This window comes from Perca flavescens, chromosome 7 (genome assembly GCF_004354835.1).
Source record: "Perca flavescens isolate YP-PL-M2 chromosome 7, PFLA_1.0, whole genome shotgun sequence".
NCBI lineage: Eukaryota > Metazoa > Chordata > Actinopteri > Perciformes > Percidae > Perca > Perca flavescens.
In genome coordinates, this window is record NC_041337.1 from 26902055 (window position 1) to 26918909 (window position 16855).

Sequence of the window (16855 nt, forward strand, 5' to 3'; positions counted from 1 at the left end):
GCTGGAGTCTGCTTCCATCACAGTTACTTTGCTCTGCCTTTATCTCTCCAACTAATAATGCTACACATTCACATACACACTCATACTAGGCCTATTTATTTATTCAGTCTCCCATGGTGTTACAAAATATTCCTGAAGACTAACACAAATTTCCAACATGGTATGCAGTAGGAGACACACTTCTTTCCTTCTTTTTCTGAATTCCTCTTCAACATTATGATGAATTGAAAGACTTTATTGTGTCAAATAAAAGAGAATATTTCCAGTAAAAAAGCCCATTGTGCCAGTGCAATACTGATCAACTACAAATGCATGTATTTTCCCAGTGTACTGTAAATCAGATTGGCATTGACAAAAGATTTGCATAACTCACAGATTTATCATTCTTTCTGAACCAGCTGAGATATTTCCTGCTGAGTGCAGCTCGCCTAATCTCAATCAGAAGAAATAAAACTGGTGAAGGAAATAATATTGAAAAGGTAACAACAGTCAGAAAGTCACAAAATATCACTGCCACTGTGTGTAAAAAAAAAAGTCTTCCTATTCGAAAATAGGACTACTTTTAATCAGAGTTGCGATTAGAAGAACATCTGTAGGCCTACGCACATCTAGGCGATTTCTATTTAACATAAAGTAGGCCTTCTTTGCCTACCATTTACTGGTGCACAATGTGATTTTATTGTTTTTTACTCTTTGAACCTCTTATTGTATAATTTTGGCGGACCTTGGATCATAATTGACAAAACTAGCGCCCTTATATTACAAAACGTCATGTCATTGCCAGCAGCAGGTTTCAGTTGGAAGTTGAGACTCCTCAGAGGGCTTCAAGGCCTCGCCCCGTGCGTCCCGTCTCCTTGGAAACACTAACAAACATGGCGGATTAACTTTTGTTGTGAGGAAAAAGTCATTTTGAGAAGATATCTTGCCAAAAGAGGGGCGCCTAGACAAGCAAGGTAACGGCTCAATGTTCGTTAAATGAAGTGTTTAACTTGTTATATATGAATGTTATACAGCCTAAATTCAGCATTAATTGTGCCTTATAACGTTAGTCGCCAAACTGTCTAACGATAGCTTTCCAATTTTAGCTAACTCAGCCACTATCGAAAAACGACACGCGAAATTCCATTCGGAAATCTGGTTATTGAATGTTTCCTTACTTAGTGCCAATATGATACACCTAAAAAAATACGGCTTTAACATCTGCTGCAATTCACCAAGAGCCAATCTTCAAATCGGCAGACATATTATCCACCAAACAACATTTTAAAACAAACACTTTCAACTTTTTAAATGAAACCAGCGCCTATTCCTGTTGACAGGCAATGTGAGCTAACGATGACATTATGCTAACGTTACAGTAAGATTGCATACTGAATGAGTGAATGAATTAACGCCTAATGTCTGCCGAATGAAGGTGGCTTCCAATCAGTTCAGGTTTGTCTGGTAATGTGCACCTGTGTGTTATTCATAAATAAGGTAAAATGGACGTCGAAGACAGGAACAGTCCATGTGACGTGGCGTCAGACAGGTGTGGAGAGCTGGGTGTCCACCTCAACACTGATGATGATGAGGACAATGAGGGTGGGTGACCGCTCCTGTTGCTGCCTTGTTTGCTAAATGCAGCTAGTCTCTATATGTAGTCACTAAGATACCTTCTTCTCCTTAATTCACAATCTACAAAACTGTCTTTGTTACCTTAGTTCCAGGCCAGAAGACCTTTAAGGATGAAGAGGCAGGCGTTTCTCCTGATTTGAAGTGGTTAGAAGAGTTGTATGAGTAAGTGGTTCTTGCTTTTCTGTGGATAATATCACAGACAATTACATATGCAAACAAATGTCTATGTATTAATCCTTAATCCTGTTATCTCCCTCTCAGTATTTAAAACATCAAGTCAATGTCACTCAATATGGTTCTCAATATATTTGAATTAGAAAACAAATCAATTTTTTCCAGAATGGATTATTATGTTTTCTACATCGTAAAACCTCAGTACAAACACATCCAGGCATAATGGTGGTATCATTTTATGTATGTACATAATGCATAGATTTTGTGTTAAACAAAATCTATTTCCTAAATGTAATTTCCCATCTGCCTGAAGAGAGGACGATAGTGATATGGATGGCGATGGTGACCTTGCGGTTGCAGCCGTCAATGGTAAGAAGAGGAGTTATGCCGAGACAGCACGGATGTTCAAGCTGAGACGAAACCTGGACCAGCTGGACTGCTTTCACCAACAGAAGGAGCATGACGTGCTGAAAGCCAGGTCTGGACCTGGCATTCAACAGACCTCTAGAGCCACAGTAGCATCATACTCTAGATAGCGATCCCTGTGTCTCTCTAGACTCTACTGAAACCTGTACACGTAATGGAAAGCCATACATGCGTTCTTTTAGCGCCCTTTTGTCATAGGTTGTTGCATTGCTAAGAAAAAACAATTTTCCATTATCTTTTTTTAAATCTTTCAGCATTATTCCACTTTTGCAGGTCTTTCCCCTCTTGCCCTCTTCACACCGGGTCATTTCTGTACTGGTCAATTGATTCAGCTATTTGCAGGAAATCATTTCAGCTGAAGGGAGTACATTTCCCATAATGTCCTCTCTTTCAACTTTTCTTCCCTCTTTTTATTTGTCTGCACTGCGAGCCATTAAGCACCTGATGAACTGTGAAGTCGTCCCCAGCTAAAATAGCTGTCATTTTTCTTTTGCACAAAACATCAAAGGTCAGAGTGGAGCTGTACTGCGCTCTGATCAAACATGAGTTTAATGGAATCTTAGCACACCTGGCTTTTAACCAATCTGAAGCTTTTACTGTACCATGTGCCAAGATTTTCTTTTTATGACAGTCTTTTGCCATCACAGATTGTTCTGTAGCACACCATTAAACTGCAAAAATAACATTGAGCAATGCAATAGCTGTTTAGGTGTGTGTGTGTGTCCACTCTCAGCTTTTCAATATCTTAATTAGATTACCTTGTTAGCCGACAGAATTACCTTCCTTTTAATGCAATGGCTGCAAGGAAATCCATTAGCCTAATGCTCTGAGCGCATTGCACTTTAACTGCCTTAAATATTTTCTGTCTGATTGGCTTTGATCTGGATTGCTTTCTATTTCAACACTCAAACTTGTCTCTGTTATTTTGTGTTTCTTATCCCAGAGAAGAGCTTAAACTCTGTCGTCAGAACATTGAAAGTCTGGTGGAGCAAAGGGATAAGTTGGAGAAAGACATAGAGCGACAGAGAGCAGAAGACAACAGGTGAGTTCAAAATGGACAAACAGTATATTCATATATGATATGTTTCTGTTTTGCCCTACCCCTGTGTATTCCACTCTTTGTTTATTTTATTCTGCAGTGTGGCAGTGTTTCGTTTGCGAGCCCAGCATAAGAATCTGTGTCAAAAGCTGCAGAGTGATGAGGAGCTGGAGGGCCACATCAGCACTAGGCTGAAGCAACAAGAGTGAGTCCAAAAGGAAAATGGTTTAACAATAAAGTCTTGTTCTGACAGGCTTTAGTACAACATAAAAAATACAGCTTCCTCATTTATTTCAATGGTACTGCTGCATTAACACTGGGGGAGCAAACACAGGGGGTTAAAAAAAAGCATGGTCATCCAGCAAAAAAGTTTCACCTGCCCAAACTTTTACTGCAACACAATGTGGCATCATCCGGCAGCAAAGCACTGTATTTGTCAATCAGTAGTGCACATTCCACCATGATAACTTTCTATATACTATAATGACATTACAAACCGCTAGGCAGTGTTTAAGTGTCCCATAGATCTATTTCTCAAAACAAACTTCCTGGATTGTATTTCAGCATCTCAACAGTACCTGAAACAACACGTCACACCAATGCATTCAGGACTCTTTTTAGTTAGAAACCCTCGTTACTTAAAGGGGTGATAGAATGATTATATAGGGTATTTCACACTGTTCCTTAAGGTCTCCTAATGGGGTATGTAACATTGGTTGGGCTGAAAATGGCTTGGTTAATATTTTATTGGCCCTTATGCATCCCTGTGTTTTGGCCCTATTTGTAACAAGAGCTTTTCTTCCAAATATGGTATGCTCATGAATATTTAGATGAGCTGCGCGCTGATTGGTTGAGCGAATCCCCATACACGACAGAATCTCATATTCCAGACGCTGCAATGTTTCGTTACCAAATTCACTTCTGAGACTTTTTTATGCGAGAAATCAACTATATAAAGCTCAAATATGGGCCGTTTTACGAAAATGTATGGCTAATTGCAAATTTGGTAAGACGTGTCGGACTTTAGGAGCTCCACACAGTCTGACGAGAAAGCGACAGCCTGCTGGGCTCCATACCCAGGGCAAAGTCACCCTTTGTGGATTAGGCTACTGCACTACCGGGGCTCCGCGGCCGGCTGCCGGCATAACTATAATATATTTACAGTTTGAATTTCGTCACGGCACTTATATCACAGCTACCCCAAGATCTTACAAAGCTAACAAAAGCTAACAGTCCGATTTGAATTTAAGGCATTTTTATGAGGGGTCTTGTTAGGAGGAGCAGCTAGCTAGCTATGTGTCCCATTCAATACAATGGGAAAATATCGCGGCTAGCTAACTACTCTTTCGGCATAACTATAGTATATTTACGGTTTGTATTTCGTCACGCCACTTATATAACCTCTACCCCAAGGTCTCAAAAAGCTAACAATGGTGTCCGATTTCAATTTTATAAATTTTTGTGAATTTCCGAGGAATTCTAAGAGGAGGCTAGCTAGCTCTCATTGATAGAGCTCCATCCAGCCGCAGGCTCTATCAATGAGACTCGCGGACAAGAGGCATTTATTTCACCGATCGTTTGTTTAAATAACTCAACACATTATACTTACACACATTTAACACCCTAATCACCCTTTTAACATTTTGTCACAGTGGTAAATGTTGTAAAGAACCGTCTTCGAGTTTGATATGCAAGAAAAGCTTTGCCTTTGTTACGTTGGACTTTATAATATGAAAGAAAAAAAATCCTTCCAGTGTGTTGTGGGGCAGTTTCGCTCATTTTAAAAACCTATAAGGAATCCTGCCTTATTCTGTTTTAACAAACTGCTAGTTTTCCTCTAATGGTCTGAATGGCTGTTTCGTAGCCTTTTCAATAATCACCCATTAAGCGTTTGCCTGTTGAACCAATCGATTCAGTTGAGTGATCTGTTCTTAATCATGATTTAAATAAAAACTACAAAATCCAATCCGCATTGTGCTTCAAAACCCCACTGAGCTCTAGATTCTGACTGTAATGGTAGATAAAATACACCACCAGTCAGCATTATTAATTTCCTGTTCTATCTACATCCATCTCATTTTACATCTTGGCTCCTCAGAATGGAGCTGAGTGAGGTGGAGGTGGAGCTTGGCAGGTTCTCATCACTCCGGCAGGAGGTGCAGGAGGAGGAGCAGGTCTTCCAGGTCCTTAAGAACCAGAAGGCATCAACAAGGCTGCAGCAGGAGAGGAAAGCCAGCCAGAACCTGCAGCTCAAGATGCAGCATCTCAGGGAGTAGGGAAAACAACCCTACTTTCCATTCACACTGTATTGTGTGTGTGTGTGTGTGTGTGTGTGTGTGTGTGTGTGTGTGTGTGTGTGTGTGTGTGTGTGTGTGTGTGTGTGTGTGTGTGTGTGTGTGTGTGTGTGTGTGTGTGTGTGTGTGTGTGTGTGTGTGTGTGTGTGTGTGTGTGTGTGTGTGTGTGTGTGTGTGTGTGTGTGTGTGTGTGTGTGTTTGTGTGTGTGTGTGACAACTTCTGCTCTGTTGTGCAATCAAAATGATTGATCTCAAAATATAAACAATTATTAATTTGTGCACTGAAGTGAGATTAAATGCAACATAGGGTCTTGTATATTCAAAGTATCACTCCCCTATCATATGAACTGTTGTTTGTCCTGTAAAAATGTTTTATGACATTGTTTTATCGATTCTTTTCATGATAAGCCCGTGTGGGGAATAGGTTATATCAGCCTTATAAGTGTTTGTGATTGTGTTCTGATAGTAAACAGGCAGCCATGCTGAGGAAAGAGGAGGCTGAATGTCAGAAGAAAATCGAAGAAGGACAGGCGAGGCGCAAGATAGCTGCCAAGTACTTGAAAGAGACCATTAAAAGGTAATCCGCTTTTAAGACAATAAATAGGGCTGAGACTAGAACAAGAATATGGTGTATCTCAGAGGACTCATTGGAGAGTTGACACATCTTTTTGAACATTCGCTGGCAAAATATAATACAAGCAAGCCTGACAAGATACTTTACAGAGCTCAAATTCATACAGAAAAGCTGAAAGTGAATAGTAGATCAGATCTGAGGAGAAAAAGTGATGTGCATGAAATGTAGGTTTTGTTCTGGTCTATATTAGGCTATGGTGATTCGGGCTTCGTGACTTTGACTGGTCACCCCTTAACATAAGGGTCTTATTGCCAATTGAAGCAAGAGTTTTGGAAATCCAATACAGTCACCTTAGGTCCACCTCAAAGCCTTAAAGAGACAGCTCACCCCAAAATGAACAATACACATTTTTCCTCTTACCTGTTATTCTATATATCAATCTAGATTGGTTTGGTGTGAGTTGCCCAGTGTTGAAGATATCAGCTGTAGAGATGTGTGATTTCTCTCCAATGAAATGGAACTAAATAGCACTTGGTTTTGGATGCTCAAAGCGCAAAATAAAATACATTTTACTCAGCAGCAATGTCTCTTTCCAGAAATCATGACCTGGTTACTCAGAATAATCCAAAGCCTTGTTGTGAGCAGTCATGTAGGAACTATTTTCTTTCTAACGAACTACACCGGCCAACTGTATCACCGCACAGACGGAAGTGTACTCATGGAAGAGAGGCTCGTCCTCCTTGGCTGAGCTACCTGTAGCTTACCAATACTACTAGCTCACCTGAACTAGCAGCTCACCTGAACTAACATTATCGGTACAGCTCAGGTATGCTACAGCTCAGCCCATGGAGGATGCCCTTAATGTTGACATTTCGCACTCTCACAAGCACAAGCCTCTTATCCATGAGTACGCTTCCTAGAAAATAGAAAGAAAAGAAGAAAGAAAATAGTTCCTACATGAAACTGCTCCCAACCAGGTCTTTGGATTATCTTGAGTAACTGAGTCATGATTTCTGGAAAGACACATTGCTGTTGAGTTTTTCAAATGTATTTTTTTGGCGCTTTGAGCACCACAAGCCAAGTGCCATCTACTACCATTACATTGGAGAGAAGGCAGACACCTCTACGACCATTATCTCCAACACTGGGCAACTCCCACGAAAACAATCTAGATTGATGAATAGCACTACAGTTAAGAGGAAAATATGTATTTTTGATTTTGGGTTTACTGTTCCTTTAAAGGAAAAGGCTAACAATATTATATACTGTATTTTCTTATTGTCAGAAATACCCCTAAAAAATTAACTGATCCCTACAATAAGTATACTTTTCCCTGAGAAGTCAAAGCCTGCTGCACTGTAGTTTATTCCTCTGTGCCATTGAGGGTCACATGTTCTTTCATTAACATGAAAATAAGCACTGTAGTTTATTATGAGTCAAGCGTACATACGCTATACATACAAATGTATTTACACCAAATGTGTATTAATCAGCAGCTGAAAATAGTACCAAAAAATCCACAATTTAATCCTGTTTGAATAATGTATACTTTAAGCCCAGAAATTACTTAACCTTTATTGTTTTTTTTTAATTAAGTAATATATTTGTGCAGCATATAGATTTTTCAATAACCATACTACTTTGAGTGGATTATCCTATTATACCATGGCAACATTCCATCAAGAGAAATATAATTATTGTCTATTTATATAACGGGGCTCTACCTTTGATTAACATAATTTTCTGCTCCAAGTTCTTACAGAGGTCATTGTCTAATAACAGCCAAAACGATCAGCCAATCAGAGGCCTTTCCTTTAAACAGAAGAAAGTCCTGTATGGCTTAAACGCCAAGGTTCTGGATTTATTTCTGTGAATTATTCTCTTCTATTTAGTTTAGTTTAGCCATACCTCATACATTTTGCTTCAGTAAGATTTAAATAAATGTTTTTTTTATATGTACAGTATGTGAATGTTTTTTTTTTTTTTTTTTTTAATGCCTATATGTATCTGGAACCTGAGCTGAACAGTGTTAACTATCAGTATTTACCACCTAACAGCTAAAGTGAATAGTCTTGTTATACTCAGAGCCAGGGTTATAGACAATACATTATTTCTCTGAGTTATAATGATTAACCTCAATGTTGCTTAGCTCCTGGAAGTTTCAGTCCCAAGCAGTAACAGGATATTTGTTTTTCTCCCCGTTGCTGTATTTGAGCATTGACATGCTTTGTGATTGTACCCTTTTCATTCAGGATGCATCAGCGAGAGGCTGAGAAGGAGCAAGAGAACAGAGAGTTACTGGAAAAGAGGATACAGGCTGTCAAGTCACTGAAATCTAACATAGCAGCCACTCAAGTGAGCTACCGCACCCACCCATACTGATACTGTAGCATTATGGGTGTTGCTTTAGCAGTGATGAGAAACGCAGGCTGTAGCGCTATGTATTATTAACATTTATCATCATCTATAGCTATCATATATATAGTGCATTATAAGATTATTACAAAGTGCATAAGTGAGCAACCTTTTAAGTACACACCATATTTAGTGATGCATTATATACCCATAAAGCTTTAAAGACACGGCTTACAACTTTGCCTAATTTGATTTGTGCTAAAATGGCACACATGTAACTGTAGAGTTAATTGCATGTAATAACTGAATGTCATTCTGATGTTTGTCTAATGATTATTATTGCAGCCAAGTGTCATAATTGTGTCATAATGCATCTCAAGCAAGGGACCATCAGTTGAAGTTATTAGTACTAGTATGAACACATTGTGACCATTTAGGAATCATTATTAACAATTAAAAGTTATGAAACAACCTTTTTGTAATGTGCATTATGAGTGCTGATATATTATCAAAATCAGTATAAGTGTATATAAGCCATAAGTTATAAGTATATATGTGCTTTTTAATTTACCATTTGCCTTTTAAGCTAACCAATTAAATGGAGACCGGCAGATGCTTCCTCCTTAACTGACCAGAGTAGCCACGACAACTTGAAACTTCAGTTCCTGCTGTTACACTAACATTAATTTAAAAGCACAAATTTATAATGTATGTTTTAAATTTAAGGGCATGAATTACTCACTTGTTAGCACAATATACTGTATATGCTTGTATTATGACACCTGATGGGCTCTGTAGTTTTTACAGTATGAGTACCAGTGTTTTTAATGGGAGATGTCATATGCATAAGAATGTTGAACATTGTTGAAGTTGCAATAATGTCTGTGATCATGTGAATTTACATTGCAAATCACTGTATTGTACATACTTTCATTAGGAAGCCAAAGGAAATCATCATACATTTCTGTCATTAGGACCCGGATTTATTTATTTATTCTATCCACTCCTCCTAGCTAGGAGAGATGTGAAGCAGAAACCACATTTTCATTTGATTGTCATTACACCCCCTCATGTGTCTTCCAATTCAGCATTCAACAGATGCATTTCATATTTGAGGAGAAAATAGCTCTGTGATAATCATCTTTCCTACTTCAAATGATGATGAACTCTTTATAAGGCTCAACTATGATGTGGTCAAATATAGCTTTATTAATCTCATGGTATTTCTTTAGGAGAGCTTACGGGTCCATCAAAGCAGAGCCAAAGCAAACACACAGAGGAAAGAGCAGCGACAGAGACAACTGAGAGAATCCCTTCAGGCCCAAGGAATCAACAGTATCAAGCATATGTACCAACAGAAACAACTAGAGGAGTTAAAACGAAAACAAGAGTACGTCCTCTCCTCTCCTACATGCATGTCCTCCACTCCCACTCCATGCAGCAGTGTGTGGGTGTTTTCTCTCGCTGTGTGCTGAAGAATACATGACCGCATTTCAGTATATTGCAGTGTTGTTGATTTGCCTTTCTCAGGGAATTCGAGGACAGGCAGAAGTCAAAGAGAGTGGAGATTGTGGCAAAAATCCTTCAGGAGGAAAAGCTGGTAAAGAACAGAAAGAGGCACCAGGCACGGCTGCCTAAACCCACAACCACTGACAAGTTCCCATCTCTGGGGAGAGCAAGAGAGAAGCTCCTGTCCTACCTGGATCCCAGCCCCCCATCAGCCACCGAGGAGAGTGCCACAATTGTGAGTGGCTCATTACATCTGAGATGACATACTGTATGTGAAATGACTGTGTGAAGCCATCGAGTGCATTTTGAACAATTATGACCCAGTGTGTGTGTGCGTTTGTCCAGCAGTTAAGACAGTTCAGTGACAGCAGCAGCTCATCGTCAGCTTCCTCTGATGTTGAGGACCTGGGGGAAACCATGCACCAGGAAGTGGACGACCAGAGCCTTGCTGACAGCCTGGCTGAGCCTGAGTTCTCTGGGCTGTGGGACCAGAACTACAAGGTGCACTAAACATCAGCCACAGCCAAGCACAAAGCAAATCCCTGCAAGCTGCTAAATTTAAACACTCATAAATCATGTCCCATTTACGGTACAGCAGTGACATCATCTTTCTATGGATGTGCTTATTGCATATTTTTCAACAGCTGAATTTCCCCACCTGAAAAGTGAAGCACGTTGTATAAATAACTCCACTGAAAGCAAACATTTCATTGATTTGAAGTAGTTGTGTAGCAGGTTTGATGTAAACAACAAAGCTGATTCTAGTTCCTCTGATTTAATCAGGCTGGCTGAAACCTACTTTTTCTGTAGTATACAGTTAGTAAACATAATAAAATATATGACACACTGGTAAGAATGGGAGAGTTTACATCAGGGATGTAGGCAGTTAGTGCTGAAAAATTTGTTGATTCATTAACAACTGTTTGTCTGATCTCTTTAAAAGTTATATATTAAGCAAAATGCTTAAAATTCTGTACTTTTTACTGTTTGATGTCCCTGCAAAGTTAATATCCTCGGGTTTGGACTGTCAGACAAAACAGGACATTTAAAGACGTCACCTCGGAATCTCGGAAATTGTATTGTTGACTTTTTCTGTCATGTTTTATTGATTTAACGATTAATTCATTAGTAAAAAAATCTATTAAAAAAAGAATATAAATAATGAAAAAAAAATTATATGTAACATAATATAATGCATATAACAATTATATAACCATTCCGACATATAATTGTTATAAGTCGCTCAAATTCTTAAAGCTGGAGATTTGTGGTACATTATGTCGGTGGTGCTATGTGTGTGTTTCCAGCAGCTGGACCAGTTGGAATAACTGCATTGTTTGTACCACAAGTATCTGTGTTCAGAACCTGCACGCCACAAGTGGTTTTCTATACCACAGGAAATTGTTCGGTGACTTGTTGTAGGTTTGACTTCACCTATTGCCCGCAGCTCTTTTCCTGTCCAGCTAAATGTAGCTGCTGCTACTTTCACAATTCTTCCCCTGCAAAATGATCCCTGGCTAAACTAATTAATCCATTAAAACATATAATTAATAGGATAATGATGGTACTACTGCTACTCTAACTACTGATGATATCAGTGATAAGGAAAATGATTGTTGTTCTACTTGTTACAATAGAAGTATCACACTAATATCTGTGCTGAGTAACACATTAGCATACAGTACAATGAGTGTCTGTAGGCAACTAGCACTAAGTTCTACAATACATATGTAATCAATCAAACTATCACCACAGTGTTGCACCACAGTGACAGCATCGATTCTGACTTTTTCTTTGAATCTGAAGATGAAGTGCCTTGCTCAAGAGCTGCTCTGTGGTAGTGGCTGATAGAAGCAGGAGTGTCTCTAGCTCACTGCCATGGAGGTGAGTTGGCTATCTGTCTCATACAGCCCTCCACACTTGAAATGTGCGGCGACAGGCATCACTTCTCGTTGTGCTGGTGCCTTTGAGGCCTCAGAGCGAGCACGGTGCTTACAGCTCAGAGCTGTGAGCAAGTGACAAGTCGAGTGGAAGCGATCTCTCCTCCTAACATGCAGATCTGACTCATTCCCTCATCACCGGCTACTTCTCAACACAGTAATGGCTAGTGCATTAGATGAGCACAGCAATGTAACAAAGCTAATAAGATGATTCATGAGGGGGAGAATAATGAGGAAATGTCAGTTCACTTCAAGTGCTTTACAATACAGAAAGAATAGAGCAGGGATAAAATGTCAAAACCATAAAAAGTGTAACACTTTTAAACCTTTTAACACACAGTTTACCTCTTGTTTCTCCTTAAGTAGCCTAAATGTTTGAAAAATTCCTGTTATTCGACACTGTCTGACACAGCATGCCATATATTCTGTTTCAGCTTGTTCTGACCAGGACTGGTTCTATCTAAAAGGTGTTGCTAGCACCATGTATGAAAATTGTCAAGTACTGATAGTTGATTATATACTATTATAACTTGTAACTTATAACATTGTTTCAATCTCATAATAGAATTTCATAATGCGACATTAAATGATATTTCATCTTTTGTGCACCTAATGACATATAATGCATATTTACATCACAACTTAATCTGTAAGATATCACATTCCATTCTTGTTCATGCATTCAGAGGATAAAATCAAACACAAAGGAAAAATCTGAGGAACTAAAGAAACAACTTTTTTTTTTTTTTTTACTTTATGATGACAGAAAGTTCAGTTAGGATTTAGTTTCTTAGGCACTAGGCACACTCTCAAAATACATGTCCTACTTCTGCCTTTCTTTCACCTGTGTTCTATATAAAGAGGTTTTTTAATGTCAGTGAATTTAGATTTTGTTGTTACGGTGTGCTAACAAGAGTTTTTATTAAAGTGATTATTTTGTATTACTTAACCATCTGTTGCTTGGTTACAGATGCTTTTGAATGAGAAAACAACATTGGTACAGACAGAAGTAAAGCAGGAAGAACCTGCAGTGGCCAGTGGAAAGCTCAGCATTCCTCCTAAAAAGGTTCATGGAAAGGAGCTGAAAGGGCCTCCATTCATCAGTAAACCAGAGGTCATCCTGTTTAAGGTACCACACTACTGGTTCTGTAGAATGCACATTCTGAAAAGACCTTGTCATAGCAATTCAGGGATTTAAGCATGATAAACTTGTGTGTAATATTAATTTTTCCTCTTGAAAACTATGTAATTAACAGTGGATTTTTGATCTTTTGTTGATAGATTTTAGACTGACATTAAGGTGAATGTTCTGTTTTAGGACTTTGAAGTGGGGAAGATGTATAAGAAGAAAATTGTCCTGACTAACATCAGCTACATCACCAACCACTGCAAGCTTCTCGGGGTCTCCGCTCATCTGAAGGATTTTATCTCTATCAAGTAAGAGTTCTCTAAACACACACGACGGTAGTGGCGACGGTACAGTGCACATGGGACAAAAAGTGGGCCAGAAAGATGTGATTGAAAGCTCTCAATGAATGTGAATAATGGCAAGAATGCTTAATTCTGCTGAGTAATACAAGTACTATATAGCCTGGATGTCAGCGGAACTTAGCCCCACCCCCCAAAATTTGAGGTCGGAAAGTTCGGTTTGAGGGCTTTATACGATGATGGACAGATGATCAACAGTAACGTAATCAACCACGTCACCAAAGAGCATTTGGGATGAATTTGTTTACAACAAAGATGGCTGTCTGTTAATTGCGCATTAATTTTAAAAGAGCAACAGAGAATCGCGATCACGTATGCATACACATTGCCACATCTGTCCGCACGACACGGAAACTGCCGCCTCTGCCTTTGCGCTGTCAAAATCTGCCTTTGACTTGCAGCTTCTGTGACGTCTGTCTCCATTGCTCTGATTGGTTGTAGGTCTATCCAATTGAATGCAGAGGCATTTTCTTTCCTGGTTCGGTTGAAACACGCCCCATAATCACAGCCCAATGGAGCAGTATCAGACTCCCCAGTTTAGCATTGCACTCCTATAACATTGTCGGACTCACAATGAACGTCAAAATTGATTGAGAACCAGAGATTTCGTCCTTTTTATTACATGCTTTTTTTCTTCCTTGTTTACATTACCCACAATGCTACTCGACTGCTGACAGTTCAGTCAGAGATTTGGGTGTGTTATGCTTGTAGCAGCTGTAGCTTTGAGCTGCTAGCCTCCAGAAGAGAAGAGGAGCGGGCTACAGATGTCTGGTAAACTCTATCTAACTCACAGGGATTAAAGTTCTCCGTCGCGACGAATTTGATTTTAGAAATGCCATATCTGAGATTGATGCAGATTGGATGAGAAAAAAAAGTTGTAAGGCAACTACAAATATTAGGTCCGTTGAATGAATGTGAATTTCGTGATGTTTACAAACCTAATAGTGTTTTTGAGTACTTCCTGTGTCTCAATCAGTGACAGCTCAAGAAGATGCGTCAGCCATGAGTTTCGCTTTGTTTATGCTGTAGCCTAGCTACACGCTTGTCTCATTAGCAGCTGATAAGGTAAGCCAATCTGTTGAATTTTTGGGGTATGATCGATTGTGAGCTCTATGTGTGAGGGAGATAAGAAGTGTAGGCTTGGTTCTTTCAGTGCATTAATGTATACAATTTCTAAAAACCAAGAGGGCGCGATCGCAAAAGGGGTGCTATCTGTATAGGTAGATGTGAACAGCTTATGACTTGGCCTGAAAAAAAGTTCAGTCAAAAGATTTTTTTTCACTTTAATCCCTGAACTCCACACAACCAGGTTTTTTACCAGATTTTCCCCAAGATTTTTAAACTTGTAGTCCAGTCAATGTTGCCTCAGGTGACATCACTTGAGGCGATTGATCAAATTTCGCACAGCTCCCTCAAGCCGCTTTATACAACTTTTTTGTACATTTGCCATAGTACTCCCCAAGACCTTTATACAGACTTTGATGCATAAAATTGCTGGAGTTCCCCTTTTAATAGGCATTAAAAAATAAACGGGACTTTCAATTCTTCTATTGCTACTTTAATAAGGTCATTAGGATATGATGAAAATCAAATAGTGTCATCAACTTCTCCATCCAAATTCCATTAAAGTTTTGATGAAGGTATGCTGTTTCTAGAGCAAGAGGTGTTTACAACAACACATGTTAAAGCTTCTATAAACTCACTATATGTTAGACAGCTTCAATAAACACATTGAAACTAGGGCTGTCAATCGATTCAAATATTTAATCGTGTTTAATCGCATGACTGTCCATAGTTAACTCGTGATTAATTGCAAATTAATCACAGGTTTTTTATCCGTTCTAAATGTACTTTAAAAGGGACATTTTTTAAGTTTTTAATTCTCTTATCAACATGGGAGTGGACAAATGTTCATTATTATTGCAACAATACAAAACAATGACAAATACGGTCTAGAATATTCCCCAGAATAACTTCAAAGGTACTGTATGCTCACAAAATATGCTGAAAGCATATTATGGAAAACTCAAGCCCACCAAGCAACAGCAGATGGGCACATTCAATACAACCACTTCTTGTCATTTTAAAAGACGACGGAATGGACATGAAAGCAAAGCCTGTCCTCCCACGTATGGACGCCATCTTGGATCACCGTGATCACAGCTCTCTTATGAGCCTCAGCTCAGTGAGTCAGTCTACATCTCTGCTATCTCCTCTCTCTCAGCTTGCCAGCAGACCACAGGCAGGGCAGAGATGCATTGTTCTCCAGGTCACTCACTGTGTATCACTCTCCCATCAGCTCCCCCATGACTTGATGCGGTTTCTTCGTCTCTCTTCTTTCATGCCTGACTGAGTGAAGAATCTCCCAGGCTACAGCAGTGTCAGCTGGAAACTACTGGTGACTCTAAAGCCTGCGTGCTGGACCACTTGTCTGAACATATCACCTTCTAGTTTCTGATCTTAACTCACATGTACAGTACTAACAACAGGTGCTGCCCGCTGTTAGTTTTCCACATTAGATTATTTAGTACTTCATTACTTGATACAAAAAATCTGCAGTTTCTTCCTTTATGATAAAGCTGGTTTGTCACTCTACCATTAGCACATCAGGAGAGAGCAAAACGTGAACCGGGAACACACTGGGCTTTTTCACACCAGCCCATGATTCCCTGTACGCCCCCTGAGTTTCTAAAAATGATCTCCGCTCCTCCTGCCCAGCATGCATGCATTGTGCATTTGTGCCAGAAAGGCTACTCTACGGCCCAGGCTTGCCAGACTTGGTGAGAACCTATTGCAAGAAGCTGTGGTTATGCAATTAGTGTCACTTCCTTGCATGTATTGCAAATGACTGGCTGAGAGGAAGACACCCCTCTGTTGTCTGTGTGCTCCTGAGCTGATTTGTGAGATAAAGCCTGAGGCTGTAGTAGAAATGGTGGTACTCGACATCTGAGGGTGCGATCACACTTACAATTTGTTTAATTTGGTCCAAATCATGAAGCATCAGGATGAGATACACTGTTTTGTTTCTCACTCATATCCAGCCAGTATAAATCCTACCGCCTGTGGTCACAGCAGGCTGGTGACCAGTGGCAGCGCAAACGGCACTAACAGAAGGTTTGCTGATCCGGCAGGGAGTTCCGGAATCAGACCCCTGGAGCTGGGAATTGCGCCTGGCTAAATAAGTTGCTACAGTGGCTAACTGAAACCGCACTCTACAGAAACTACTCTTCTGAGGGTTTCTAACCATATTTCAATGTCCTCTGTGGGTGATTGTTCTGTGTTGGTACTTCTTGACCTCAGCTTGGCATTCAACACAGTAGACCATCACATCCTGATTAAAAGGTAACCCGATTGGGTGGGAAGATCAGGCACAGCTCTAGACTGGTTTTCATCGTTTCTCACTGACAGATGCTTTACCGTGTCTATAGGAGACTATGTGTCA

General features: G+C 39.7%; 1 protein-coding gene across 5 annotated transcripts in view; it reads left to right on the forward strand.

The window, feature by feature from the left end:
- Nucleotides 1-768: 768 nt before the first annotated feature.
- cfap74 (cilia and flagella associated protein 74) overlaps nt 769-16855 on the forward strand; it is a 60328-nt gene continuing 44241 nt past the window's right edge. For 3 of the 5 annotated variants that reach the window (XM_028583852.1, XM_028583855.1, XM_028583856.1), the window contains exons 1-14: nt 769-953; nt 1477-1581; nt 1701-1776; nt 2102-2266; nt 3158-3256; nt 3354-3458; nt 5352-5525; nt 6014-6124; nt 8374-8476; nt 9709-9866; nt 10007-10220; nt 10331-10486; nt 12896-13054; nt 13244-13362. In XM_028583852.1, coding sequence (XP_028439653.1) covers nt 1482-1581; nt 1701-1776; nt 2102-2266; nt 3158-3256; nt 3354-3458; nt 5352-5525; nt 6014-6124; nt 8374-8476; nt 9709-9866; nt 10007-10220; nt 10331-10486; nt 12896-13054; nt 13244-13362 — 1739 coding nt within the window. In that variant the 5' untranslated portion in view covers nt 769-953; nt 1477-1481. Of the gene's footprint in view, nt 967-1476; nt 1582-1700; nt 1777-2101; nt 2267-3157; nt 3257-3353; nt 3459-5351; nt 5526-6013; nt 6125-8373; nt 8477-9708; nt 9867-10006; nt 10221-10330; nt 10487-12895; nt 13055-13243; nt 13363-16855 lie in introns of all 5 variants that reach the window. The other 2 variants (XM_028583853.1, XM_028583854.1) reach the window with 2 other exon arrangements.